The sequence below is a fragment of the Pyrus communis genome, chromosome 8, assembly GCF_963583255.1.
Source record: "Pyrus communis chromosome 8, drPyrComm1.1, whole genome shotgun sequence".
Taxonomy (NCBI): domain Eukaryota; kingdom Viridiplantae; phylum Streptophyta; class Magnoliopsida; order Rosales; family Rosaceae; genus Pyrus; species Pyrus communis.
In genome coordinates this window covers 10,862,508-10,875,254 of record NC_084810.1, presented here as the reverse complement: position 1 = coordinate 10,875,254, position 12,747 = coordinate 10,862,508, and the positions used below count along the sequence as shown (strand labels likewise).

Here is a 12,747-nt window from a genome sequence, read left to right as displayed (position 1 = left end):
ATCGAAGTATTCAACTAGGCGGGTTTAGACAGGCTAGGTGAGTGCCTAAGTAGCCTGGGTAGATGCCTAAGCGCGTCTAGGTGCACTTTCTTAATTTTCAAATGTCTAGGGACTAATCAGGACAGTGGCTAGCCACCTAGCGTCTAGGAGGAGGCTAGGCGGGGCTAGGTGGCGCTAAGCGGAAATTTTTAGAACATTACTGTCATGAATTAAAAAGCCGAAAATAAAATAAAAGAACAATGTTTAATTTTTTTTTTAAAATATATTATAGGTCTTAAAATTAACCAGATAATCATCACTTCAATTACGTATCTAGCAGTTATGGGAATACGGATTTATAAGCTAAATTAAATAATTTGAATCTGATAATCTGATTATACACACGCTATCGATCCAAATTTGAATGGAGTAAATCCGATCTGAACCTTGCCTTTGAGGGATATGTTATACTTTCTAAGTTGTTTGATGAATGTATGGCAATTCCCCAGCGCAATTGCAACATTAGGTGCTTACATTGCACAAAAGTACATACTATGAAACATATAGCATTAGGGATTATAAATAGGCAGCTGGAGTTGAGTCTATCCATGTTCATTGCGCAAGCAAACATTCAGTCACTCGTAAACAGTCCAAGTGCTACATTATATCAAAAAATGCCTCCTTCCGACACAAATAACAACGATGAAAGTGAGTCAATATACCAGCGGATGTCACTGGTAGATGCTCCAGACTTCCCTCAGGTCGAAAATGAGTCAATATACCAGGACCTCGTGGACTGTTGTCGGGAGAAGGGGAACGAAGAGGCTTTGTTCTGACATGGAATGGATCACTACTTTGGCAGAGGAAGTACCAGCGGCGTGTTGGGACAAGAATGGCTGATGCACGCAGCTAACGGTGGGCATCCTTGCGCATCGCTTGCTTATGGCTCGATTCTGGTGATGTTTGGGGGAGCCGATGTCGCAAGAAGTTTTAACACCATGTCTAATGCGGTTAATCCATCGAATTTACAGGAATGTAGGGACAGAATGGCTGAATATGTTGGACGTGCCGTATGGATGCGTGGCATCTGAGCAGCAACACACACTAGATTGTCCTGATGGATAGTTTTCTTCAATACACAGCATCTCGGGTTTAAACATTTTTTTATCCTCCCATTCACTTGGTGTAGCTTAAAATAATGATCTCGTTTGTAATAATAATAATTAAAAAAAGTATGCATGTTAGATTTTTGGTCCCTGGAGCAGATTTCTGAAGAAGATAATGCACAGTACATTCAAACTAAAGGAACTACGGTGAAGGTACGATACTTTCGCTATTAACATACCACTGAGAAAATAAGGGGTTCATTCAAGCATCAACAAATGACGATTCATCAACTGAAGTGTCATGCTACATCAAAATTTGGGGCTCCATTTTCTAATTTCTGCTCTAAAATCAACCTCCTATGTATACCGATTTTTCACCAACAGATCTCCCTGAAATTTGAAATGACGAAAGATTATTTCCATGTGAAAGAATTCAAGGGAAAGATCATAGAGTGCCCCGGAAATAAGTGAAACAACTGCATCTGACTGAACAAACATCTGAAACGATGCGGATTTTCATGGCCAACACCTTTTACCACAAGCCGATGAACTTCCACCAAATCCCTCCAACTCCAAGCCAAATAATGATGTTGACGACGGATATAAGGAATCCGTAACCCCACCACTTGGCAAGTGGAACGTAGTTAGCACCATAAAAAACAGGTGCTGACCCAATGCCGTAATGGGTAAGACCACCCATGAGGTTGGAGAGGAATGCAAGCACCATCGCTCCAAAGTATGGAGGAGTACCAAGAGCGGTAGAAACAGACAAGAAAGCTGTAAACATGGCACCGATATGAGCAGCTCCACTGGCGAAGAAGTAGTGAGAATAGAAATATAGAAGAACCAGAATGCCAAAAGATGCTTGCCATGAAAGACCCAATCCGCCAACAAACTGTAAAACGAGCAGAATAGTTGTTAATGATGACCAAAGGTAAAACCTACACTTTCAACATAAGAATTTCTAACATATACATACATATATATACATATATTTAATGGGTTGGATCTGGGGACACTTTTGACCCACATTTTGACACATGTTTTTGTGGGGCTCATTCCATAATGTGTTTCAACAATCCGAACCTTCTATTTTTAGGTCTTCCCTCAAAGATATGTCTACCAAAAATCACCCAAATCTAAAACCATATTACCGTTGGATTAAACTTAGTATTTCTTTGTAGAACTGTAATTGTCCATTTTATTCACTACAACTGATTGTGTTATCTATTACCGTTGGATTAAACTTAGTATTTCTTTGTAGAACTGTATTCGTCCATTTTATTCACTACAAATGAATGTGTTAATAATTTTGGATTTGTCTTTTTTTTTTTTTTTTTTTTTTTTTTTGCAAGGATGATCTAGGAATGATGTACTTAAATACAGACGGTTCAGATCGTTGAAATACATTATGAAATGAGCCCTATAAAATGGGTGTCAAAAGCGCATGTCCCCAGATCCTAACCCATATTTAACACTGGTTTTCTCACTATTATCAAAGTAAATTGCGTGCACAGGGCACATCATATCTAATTTGGTCTTAGTCTCACGTCAGAAAATTCATTAAGGTTGAGGTCTTATAGCAGGAGACACAATATTAGTGCGCCAATGCATATGCTTTAATAGAAGTAGATAATCTAGCAAATTGTAAATACAGTAGTTTATGCCAGTAAACAAAAACATCCCGAAATCAGATGATGGATAACCGGCAGATTGACTTGTGAACTAAACAATTCTGAAAGGACCATAAATTAAGTTAGGATGAACCCTATTTTATGTTTCTGACCTAAAGTTTTTCACCACAGAAATCAACTACATTTATTACTTTTAATAGTGGTGATATCACAAGCATGCACGAGTAAGTGACCAGAAAGCGGAAAGAAAGACAAACCTTAACTACGGTCTGGCTAAACCAAGAAATAAGACCGTATTTGTTGAGATACCCAGCCATTGCAATGAGTGCAGCAAACCAAGTAAGTGTATCCCAGGCCACTGATTCAGCTAAGCACTCCTTCCATGTAATAACACCAGTCACGAGGAGAACAGATAATCCAAGAATAGCAGCAGTAACAGCATCCACACTCAAAACTCCTCCAAAAATCCAAAGCCCAACCTGATGTTCTCAGAAAAAAAGAGGGTAACTATGAGCATAGATATTTTAAATCACACAACAGATTTACATATGCATCCAAGACACTTGCATACACGTGTTAGTAAGGGGATATAATTTATGACAACCAAGTGAATATTGCTGCACTAGTATTTCATGCTAAACTGCTAGAATAATCAGCACATAACCCCTACGCACGCCGTTGCAAAGGTGGTCAAAGGGAACACCAGCAACGTTAGGTTACCTAAGCACTAATTGACTAAATCCCACCCCATGACAAAAACTTAAAGTAGACGAGTCAAATTTGCAGGTGCTGAATACAGATCATGTCAAATGGGCATCTATATAAGAACCATTCTAGTGTATTATAAATGTGCAATTGACAGGATGGACCAATCAAATTGTCTAAGAAACATGCAAATTCAGAAACTAAAGGCACATACAAACTTAGAACATTCAGCTTAAGCTTGTCAACGGAGATCAATGACACTGAATGTAAGCATGCCGATGATAACCAATTAAATTCTTGAAACTATTCAATCCAGAAACTTGTTACAGCCTCTTTCGATAATAAGAGAGTGTCGCTATTCAATGTTGAAAATCATTGAAGTATGCTAGAGTAACTCAATGCGGTCGTCCTCAATGCATTTATACACCATACCCATTATTGTCAAATTTAGCTCATAAAGCAACTTCAAAACATACCCAAATTTGAAGCACACACAATCTACGAACAAACACAAGAAACTAACAAAAAAGAAGAAATGAGTACCGTAAGAAACAGTGTGCCGGCCATGATAATCTCTTTGTTAGACATCGGCCCCATCTTCTCCAGCCTTTCCCTGGCAAGCTTTGGCGCATCCGGGCTGCTCTTCACCTCCGGCGGGTAAATAATGTACAACAACAACGGCACCACAATCAACGACACCAAACCGGGGACAATCGCCGCCTTGGCCCAATCCGTCCACCCAATCGTCTGCTTAATCGTGTTTAATGTCAAGTTGGCGCTCAAGGGGTTAGCAGCCATGGCCGTCAAGAACATTGCCGATGAAACCACCGAAGTCTGGAAGCACGTGAGCATCAACCACGACCCCAACTTACCCTCGGTCCCGTCGCCAACATTGCTGCCGCAGGCGACGCAGAGGGACTTCACCAACGGCAAGAAAATCCCACCAGCTCTGGCCGAGACAGAGGGGATCGCCGGTGCCAACAAGGCCTCGCTGAAGACCAGACTGTACCCTAACCCTAGAGAGGAGCTACCGAAGAGGGAAACGAACTGGTACGCAATTCGATTTCCGAGTCCAGTCTTGATGAAGCCTCGGGCGAAGAAGAAGGCGAGGGCGATGAGCCAGGGGATTGGATCTCCGAAGGCGGAGAAAGCGGCGGCGAAAGTCAGCGTTTTCGTGAGGACAGAGGCACCGAGGCCGAGCAAGGCGACGGCTCCGAGAGGCAGGGGCTGAGTAATGATACCGACGATGGTAGCGAGGAAAATGGAGAGGAGCTGCCACGCGTTTTTAGTGACTCCGGCAGGAGTGGGAACGAACCAGAGAATAAGTCCAGTCGCAATGGACGCGATTAGAGGCGTCATCGCCGCGCCCTGCCATGGTTCCTTGGCGGGAGTGATGGCGGACCCGCCGCTGGCTACAGTGGCCTTGACGGGGAAGCCGCGGCGGGAGGGAGTGAAGTCGCGGGTTAAATTGGAGAGCTTGGGGGAGGAAATGAGGGGGGAGAGGGTTTTGTTGAAACCGAGGGCGTCGCTTTTGAGGGAGTTTCGACGAGTTTGGGAGGCGGGAAACGGCTTTAGTACTAAAGATTTGGGGAAGGGAGTGCGGGATCTAAGGGAGGGGAAGGTGGGGGTGGTGGCGGCGGTGGTGAGGGCGAGGGACGCCATCGGGATGGCGGAGGATGGGATCTGCTGCGGTGGAGCTCAGAGAAGCAGCGGGAGCAGGAGCAGCAAGTGTTGGTAGTTAAAGAGAGAAATTGTCGAAATGGAGGGGCTTAAAGGGGGAGGGGTATTTATGTCAATGTTGGAGAGAAATGTGTGCTGTTGAATTGAGATCTGACGCCTGGATTGGTGATTGGAATGTACGCAGCGGCTTTGGAAATGTCGTCTGAACTGGCTGGCAGTTGGTAGTTTGAAAATCGAAATGTCCGTCCAAAGTCTTTTAACATTATCAATTTCTCAAATTCTACGAATCTAATGATATTTCTCTTTACTTATAAGTAAGAGATTTTATATTTAATTCTCGTTAAAGACGAATTTGAATTACATTATTGCTAACCATTGTGAGGCTAAACATATTCTCTTCCCTAATGTAAATAATATTATTCAAAAGAAAAAAAAAATCATCTATTCCTCTTGACTTTCGATTCTTGTGAGAAGAGGATCCATATGTTGTGTGACATAATCTAATAATATATTGTTATATTACATGACATAATCTAAGCAATTGAATAATTGAAGAGGATCCGTATATTACGTGACATAATCTAAGTAAATGAATAATTGAAAATAAAATTTATTTTTATTATTATGTGATGTTTTAATTTAATAATATACTGTTATTTGTAAACAGATACTTTTGTGGACATATTCTATGTGAATCTATAATGACAATAAACACAGGTTATCCGTATTATGCAAATCTTTATCTTCGACGTCAACCACAAGAGCATTGAGGGTTCTCGTTGACTTGTGCCGGTGGGGAAGTCCATGTGGCAGAAGCTGAGTGGATAACTTATAGCTTTGTATTGTTATGGAGAAGGAGAGGAGATGGACGAATGAAAAATGATTTGCTCCACGTGGTAGTTGGAATTGGTAGGGCGTATTTGTCTGGTCATGGAATCAAAAGGAAGGCAAAGGACTTTCTGACTGTCTGGGAATAGGAGTGTTGGTAGTGGCATAGGAGATCTATGCCTCTAGGCCACTAATATAAGGAATCTAAAAAGACATAAATGCCCCTAAGAGTGTATGAGTGGAAACTAACATGCACCACACAAGTGCACGTGGGCTGCATCTCCCCATTGTTTCTTCGTAACAAACTTGAACCAGAGGACTTAAGATATGTCGTTAGACTCATTACTTACTAATGGTTCAGGATTATAAGAAAAATTGTATATTTGTCAAAGTTTTATGTTATATTCTCAAAATTGGAGTATGTGTTATTTGTTACAATTTTCATATTACACATTGAGACTTTGAAATCATACTAGTTTATGCGTTTTAGCTATTTAACTATATGATCCTCTATTAAATTGGTTAGTGGGAAATGTGGTATCAGTCTTTCATCTGACCTAGATGCCTTGCAAAATCAAGAGGAAAATGCAAATCCTCTGGCTCTAAGATGACTATTTGTTATATAGGTGTTGGATGACTTTTAGGTTAAGGTGGACTTAGGCTTTGAGAACGTCTTTTTGTCTCATTTGGTGCTGATTCGTACCAAGTTCCTAAATATCTTGAAAGAGTTAGCTTGTCTTAGGAAATACCCCAGTAACATCAACAACTCGAAGATAGCATGATTGATCAAGATAATTACTTGCTCAAGTGAAGCATGGTGTGGAAGCTAGAAGATTATGAGTTTAACATGAGAGAGAAGAGATTTACATGGTTGCATGACATTCTTGGCCAAATAACCTGGGCTTTCCTAGGGTGATAGTAAGACTTCTAATGGCTGGGATGCTTAATAGAAGGTTGAGGGAATTGCTAGGTTGCATGGATGGTGATCCTTGAGGCTTGAAGTATGCTTCTGGACTAAATGGAACTCTTTGAGCTTATTTCCTTGGTGGTTCTTTCCCCGGCGTTCTTTCTATCTCTTTCCATGTTACCTCTAATCTTTTGTCTGTGTTCTCTAATGGCTTCCCCTCCTTATGTAAGTGAAGGTTTCTTCTCTAGGCTTCAAAGGAATCTCCCTTTGTGGCTTGGTCTACCATTCCTTTCTCCCTAGCCCTCATATTATTTCTGTTTTGGTGTAAGGTAGCTGCATTGTTGAGACCTGTAGTTTATGTCTATGCAAGCTGGGAAAGGAAAGTTAACACTAAATGCCTGACTTGTTGGGCTTAACCTATATTTATTGCAGAAATCTAGTTTAGTCCTAACTAAGAAGGTTGGTTTGCTAGGGAAAGGGATAAACTAAGCTAGTTATCTCTCAATGTTGCCTGCGTGAAATGCAAATGGTATGGGCTTGGATCTTTAGGCCCCCAAGCAACACAAAGTCTTCCATGACACTGATTCCATATAGGCCCAATAACCTTCTGTAACCATCCACACTACAATCCACTTGACAAGCCCCGAATATGTGACTTGGGCTTAGCATGAATAGTGACTAGCATTAGGAAGCATGGTGTGAATATCTGGCTTAATCATCATGGCATGGCATGTTTGTAAATATATTCATTATCGATCCTACACCTTGGTATGTGTTTGTGCTTGAATGTAGGTTTTGACAAATGGGCTTTAAGACTTAGTTGGATTGGTGTGGTACATTTTTGGGCCCTAACACTAGGTAGTGCCAATCATTAGGGTGCGCGCGAATTTGATTGATTTGGTTTCACTACTAAGCATAACTGCTTAGGTGACGAAGCAACAGTTGTCGCGCCAAGGAAAATATAGTAGTCAGAAACATTAGGCGGCGAAGAGGACGTCTGATAGAAGCATATTTATGCGCCTTAGTTAGCTAGTTCTTATGCATTTTTGTTATGTTTTCTTAGTTAAAGTAGTCTTTTAAGCTACTTTCATGTGTTTTCAGGTTTAAAGGACATATTACATGAAATGATGCAATTTGGAGCTTTTGGAGCAAAACTGAGCTGGAATGTGGTGTATGCAAATGGAGCACGAGGAATGGACGAGGTTGAAGGTCAAAGGAGCTTAAGAAATGAAGAAATGAAAGTGAAGAGCAAAGAAGTCGGAATTGGCAACCAAAGTTTCTAAAGTTGGAAGTTTCTATTCTTGGAGGTTTCCATTTTCGTGAGTTTCTATTCTTGGCTTTGGGCTTTTAGATGACCTAAACCCTAACTCCTTGTGGACCCTAAGCCCATGCCGCACCTAAACCCTAATCCTAACCCACTTAATCAGCCGCACCCTAGGGCCTAATCATTTAATTTCTGCCAAGTTAAACCCTAATCCATCTACCCTAAGCCCATGCCGCACCTAATGTTCTAGAAACCCTATTTTCTGGTGGATTTCCAACCCTAGCCGCACCCAAACCCTAGCCCATTTGTCTAACCTGATTTCTTTAGGGTTTGGCTGCCTATATATATATGTTTTACCACCTTGCCGCAAGAATAACCCTCTCCACAAATCAGAAATTCGTCAAAACATATTCAGCCCCCTTTGCCGCAGCCTTCCACCACCAATCTGCCATATTTTCACACTTTGCCGCAACCCCCATGTTCCCTAAACACTACCATATCATTCCTTACCTACTCATCCATCTAAATAACCCCTAGAATCTGTCCTAGTTCTTGTGCCGCAGACAAGAGGAGGAGAAAAAGCTTGGGACGTTCATGCCATTCTATTAAGGATTGCTGGAACGTTTTAGGTGTTGTCTTTCCGTTGAATCCTATGTTTAATTTTGATATTCTTTGTGTTGTGAGTATGAGGAACTAAACCCCCTTGGTTAGGGGGGAATTCGAAACCATGTACATGCTTGCAATATGATTTGATTACATTCAGTTGTTATTTCATAAGTTGTGGATTCAATTCGTTCATCTATTTGATTGATAACTTATTTGTGTATGTTGATTGAGAGTGCACGCTTAGTTTTCATGCATGAATATGATGCTAGATTATGAGGGAGTTTCACCTAATAGTTACAATCTTATAATCACAAGTAGTGAAGGTCGCTTGAAAACGATCGCGTTGAATGAATTCTTAGCATAAGTTTCATGCAATTCATAGTAACGAATGCTTCGTCAATGCTTATGTTTTTCATAGAACTTAATGATTCTTGCTTGTATCTCTATTATGCAATTCATGTAGGGAACTTGTAGGGAATGTTTTGAGTTGTCGTATGCAATCATCCAACTTAATAACTTGTGGAAAAACTGAGGGTTAATTAGTGCAATTCACGGTTAATCTGGGGCGTTGAGTATTTATAATTTATTGGAAGAACAACTGAAAATCGTTTTGTTTGCAAGTGTGACATGTGTGGAGAAGAACCTCCTAACTAGCCTTTTATCCATCCTTTTTATCCAAAAACATTCTACAATCTGTTTAGTTTAAAGTTTCTGTTTTATGTTAAATTTAAATTAATTTAATGAAATTAAAAAAAAATGTAAAGAAGAATATTAAATTAAAAAATTATTTAAAGTGTACATACAACGGAAAGAAATATTTTAAAATTTGAAAATAATTTAAAAAAAACTACAATATGTAGTTGTCCACGTCACAATTGCCTGATGGTGGTGTTGCTGCTGCGTTAGGGGGCTGGGAGGTTGTTGATGGAGTTAGTTCAACGTCAAAGAACCGAATGCCAGAAAATTGAAAGGCGAGATGGATTTGGTTCAACAAACTGCTTTAGGCCGCAAACTAAGACTGCTAGGCAACAATTTGCTTCTTTAGGTCCGCCACTTCAGATGTCAGCGATTCGACCTCTTCTATTCTTTGCCTGGATGAAAAGGCAAACGGGTCCCGAATGCGGGCTTTCCCAAGCCCCCGGTGAACATTCCTTTGCCTATGACCGAGGGTCTAATCGAGTGTGTCTGTCATGATCTGAAAACCCGCTTCCTCAGGGGGAAACACCTCCTCGATCAGGGTCTCTGGGGAAAGTTGGGAAGCCACCTCCTCCAGAATGGTCTGGCCCTTCTCCACCATGGTGGACTAGAAAAATGAAAACAAACAAATTAATTTTAATATACATGTAATTAATATTACTACTAATTGAATATTAAAAGATTGAAATAACTTACATGAAGCTGCTCTGCCAGCTCATTCCTGGGCCGAACGTATACCTCCTTCAATCTTACGAAACCTTGACCCCCTTGAATAAAAAAAAAATATTAACACATAGATTACCAATTGTGTAATAAAGAGTAAAAAGAATCAAAACTTAAAATAATTATACGGTTACCTTACATCGTTCCTCCAACCTATAAGACAAGCGTCGTGAGCCGAAGTGGTGAAGAAGTTTCTTCTTCGATCGATTGATCGAGTTTGTCTTCTCTTTTTTCTATTGAATAAAAAAACGTGTTAGTTTAGATAATTATAACAAATTAATGAAAAAATTAAAATATTATTTAAAAATATAAAAATTTTGATTAAACATTATTAAAATATATATATTATACTTACGAGATATTTCTCGTCTTGAAAATGGCCGCAGAGCTACTCCCATCCATCTCGGCGGTCCACCAACTCTTTAGGGCACCCAACTGCTAAAGCGACCTTCGGACTGTCTTATTTCTCATAATGCTTGTGGAGGTTGCTCTTCAACTGAGTGAACCTGCTAGTGCAAATCTTGTTGATGTACTGGTTTTGATTGGCATCAAGGTTCGTGAGCTCATAGTGATGCTACAAAACTCAACAAATAAATAGTAGTTAAAATTTATAATATTTGTATACTTTAATAAAAATTTAGTATTTAAGGTTGAAAATAGTTATCGATAATTCATGAAGAATGTCGTGCTTGACTTGATGTGGGACAACTTTTCATGACTCCCACAGGAGCAGGCAATGATTCCTGATAACCGAGTCGCTGGCCAACGCACTGTGCTGCTTCTTTGTTGTAGCCGCATGATGTTGAGGATCCCACGTAATTGTGATCTTCTTGGTTGTGGTGTGAATGGTCTATGACGTCTTTAGAAGTCTGCATGGGCCCCTAGTTCTTTTTTTTTTTTTTTTGAACTACAAAATAAACAAAGTAAACATCAGACAAATTCTATTTTCTATCGAAAATTCGGCAGAACCTCCCCTAAAATATAACATTTCCGAAAACCTGCAAGCAATCTAACAACTAAAACAACACATCCACCCAACAATTCAAACACTTTATACCAATTAGGGACTTTAAAACAATTATAATCTAAATTCCAAATTGTTAAATTGAAAATACTATGAGAAAGATGCATTACCTATCTGGGACCCTTCTCCATGGACAAAGCCTCACCAGACTGCTGAGCCTCTTCAGAACTTTGGGGTTGTCGAAGAAGTCAATGACGCAGAAGCCAATGACGCAGAAGCCAGAGACACCATTGGACCGAAAGCCAGAGACACCATTAGACCGAAAGGCGTGACGAAAGGCACACATGTCGTGCCCAAATTAGGTGGGGAGGTGGCAGTAGCACTACCTACTAGAGAAGGTGTCTGACTAACCCTACTAGTTGCCTGGTGGTTTGAAATTAAGTTCGACATCTACAAAAACAGTAAATAAAAGTTACATTCCACTACTTTTAGTCAATTTATTAGAGTATAATACATGGCACATAATATACATAATCCACCAACACCAACACCAACATGTTTTTGTTTATGTTTTGCATATAAAAGCTATCAAATATTTATAAGAAAACATAAGCAATGAATCCTAATTAGCCGATTCACCAATAGATCAGTAATAAACAAAGAATGGTCAAACATATAACATTGTCCTTGATATATATATATATATATGGGTACACACACACACACACACAGAGATAAAATTAAGTTTATCTATTTTAGGGAAAAAGATCCAAAACCAAACTAAAACACCAAATCTAGTGAACTTATTTGAATATACAGCTAGGGCAAAGTATTCGAGACAATAGCATATATGGTTGGTGTAGGGAAACAAATAGCAAACTAGCAAAAATATGGGTATTAGCTATAGGCAACATGGTTTCATCGCATAATCCAAAGTATTGGGGCATGGTTTATAGCAATATATTGGTGGGGAATGGGAATGAGAAATAGCATATAATAGTAATAACAAGATCTACATTGCAGAATTACATATAGAAGAAAACTATTCATACTATTGCAGAGGTTGAAAACTGTGGTATAAAATCAAATGAAGCAAACTAAGGTATAAAACATAAGAAATTTCAATCCAAATCCAAATCCAATTATTGACTATCAAACACAACATTATGAAACTCAAATCACAAATTCACAATACAATAAACATGTAAAAGTTTTCCTTCACCACGTCCTGATTATCAAGAAAAAAACATCCATGCATAGAGTCTACAACATTATATTCCAAAGTTACTGAATGCTAGTCCACTTTTCAGTATACCAAATATCCAATTCTGTAAAGCCCCAAATTACGTAACTTAAACATAACAAAACATATATTACTTGAATGATAGAGACAGAGAATAATAAAGTTAAGATTCTAAATCCAAATAGTGAAAAAAAGAAATATGCTTAAGAGTATGAGTAGTAGCATGATTCCATACACTGCAGTATGACAAAAAAATCAAATATTTTGGTGCCTTAGCGGGCAAGATAAAGGTAAAGCTTAAAAGGATCACTGCAGCATTGGCAAGTTGTGAAACATGATGAGCATGTCCAATAAAGAAGAAACCAAATTAAACCTATGATAAAAAAATACTGCATAAAAATGGGAAGTAAGG

The 12,747-nt window shown here is 39.4% G+C and overlaps 1 protein-coding gene across 1 annotated transcript; it reads right to left on the bottom strand.

Moving 5' to 3' along the window:
- Positions 1-1,288: 1,288 nt before the first annotated feature.
- Positions 1,289-5,187, bottom strand: LOC137742132 (dicarboxylate transporter 1, chloroplastic-like). Its single transcript, XM_068481893.1, has 3 exons — positions 3,968-5,187; positions 2,977-3,198; positions 1,289-1,980 (listed from the first exon to the last, which is right to left on the bottom strand). The coding sequence occupies exons 1-3, from the start codon at positions 5,084-5,086 to the stop codon at positions 1,618-1,620; spliced, it is 1,704 nt and encodes a 567-aa protein (XP_068337994.1). The 5' UTR covers positions 5,087-5,187; the 3' UTR covers positions 1,289-1,617.
- Between the last annotated feature and the right edge of the window lie 7,560 nt (positions 5,188-12,747).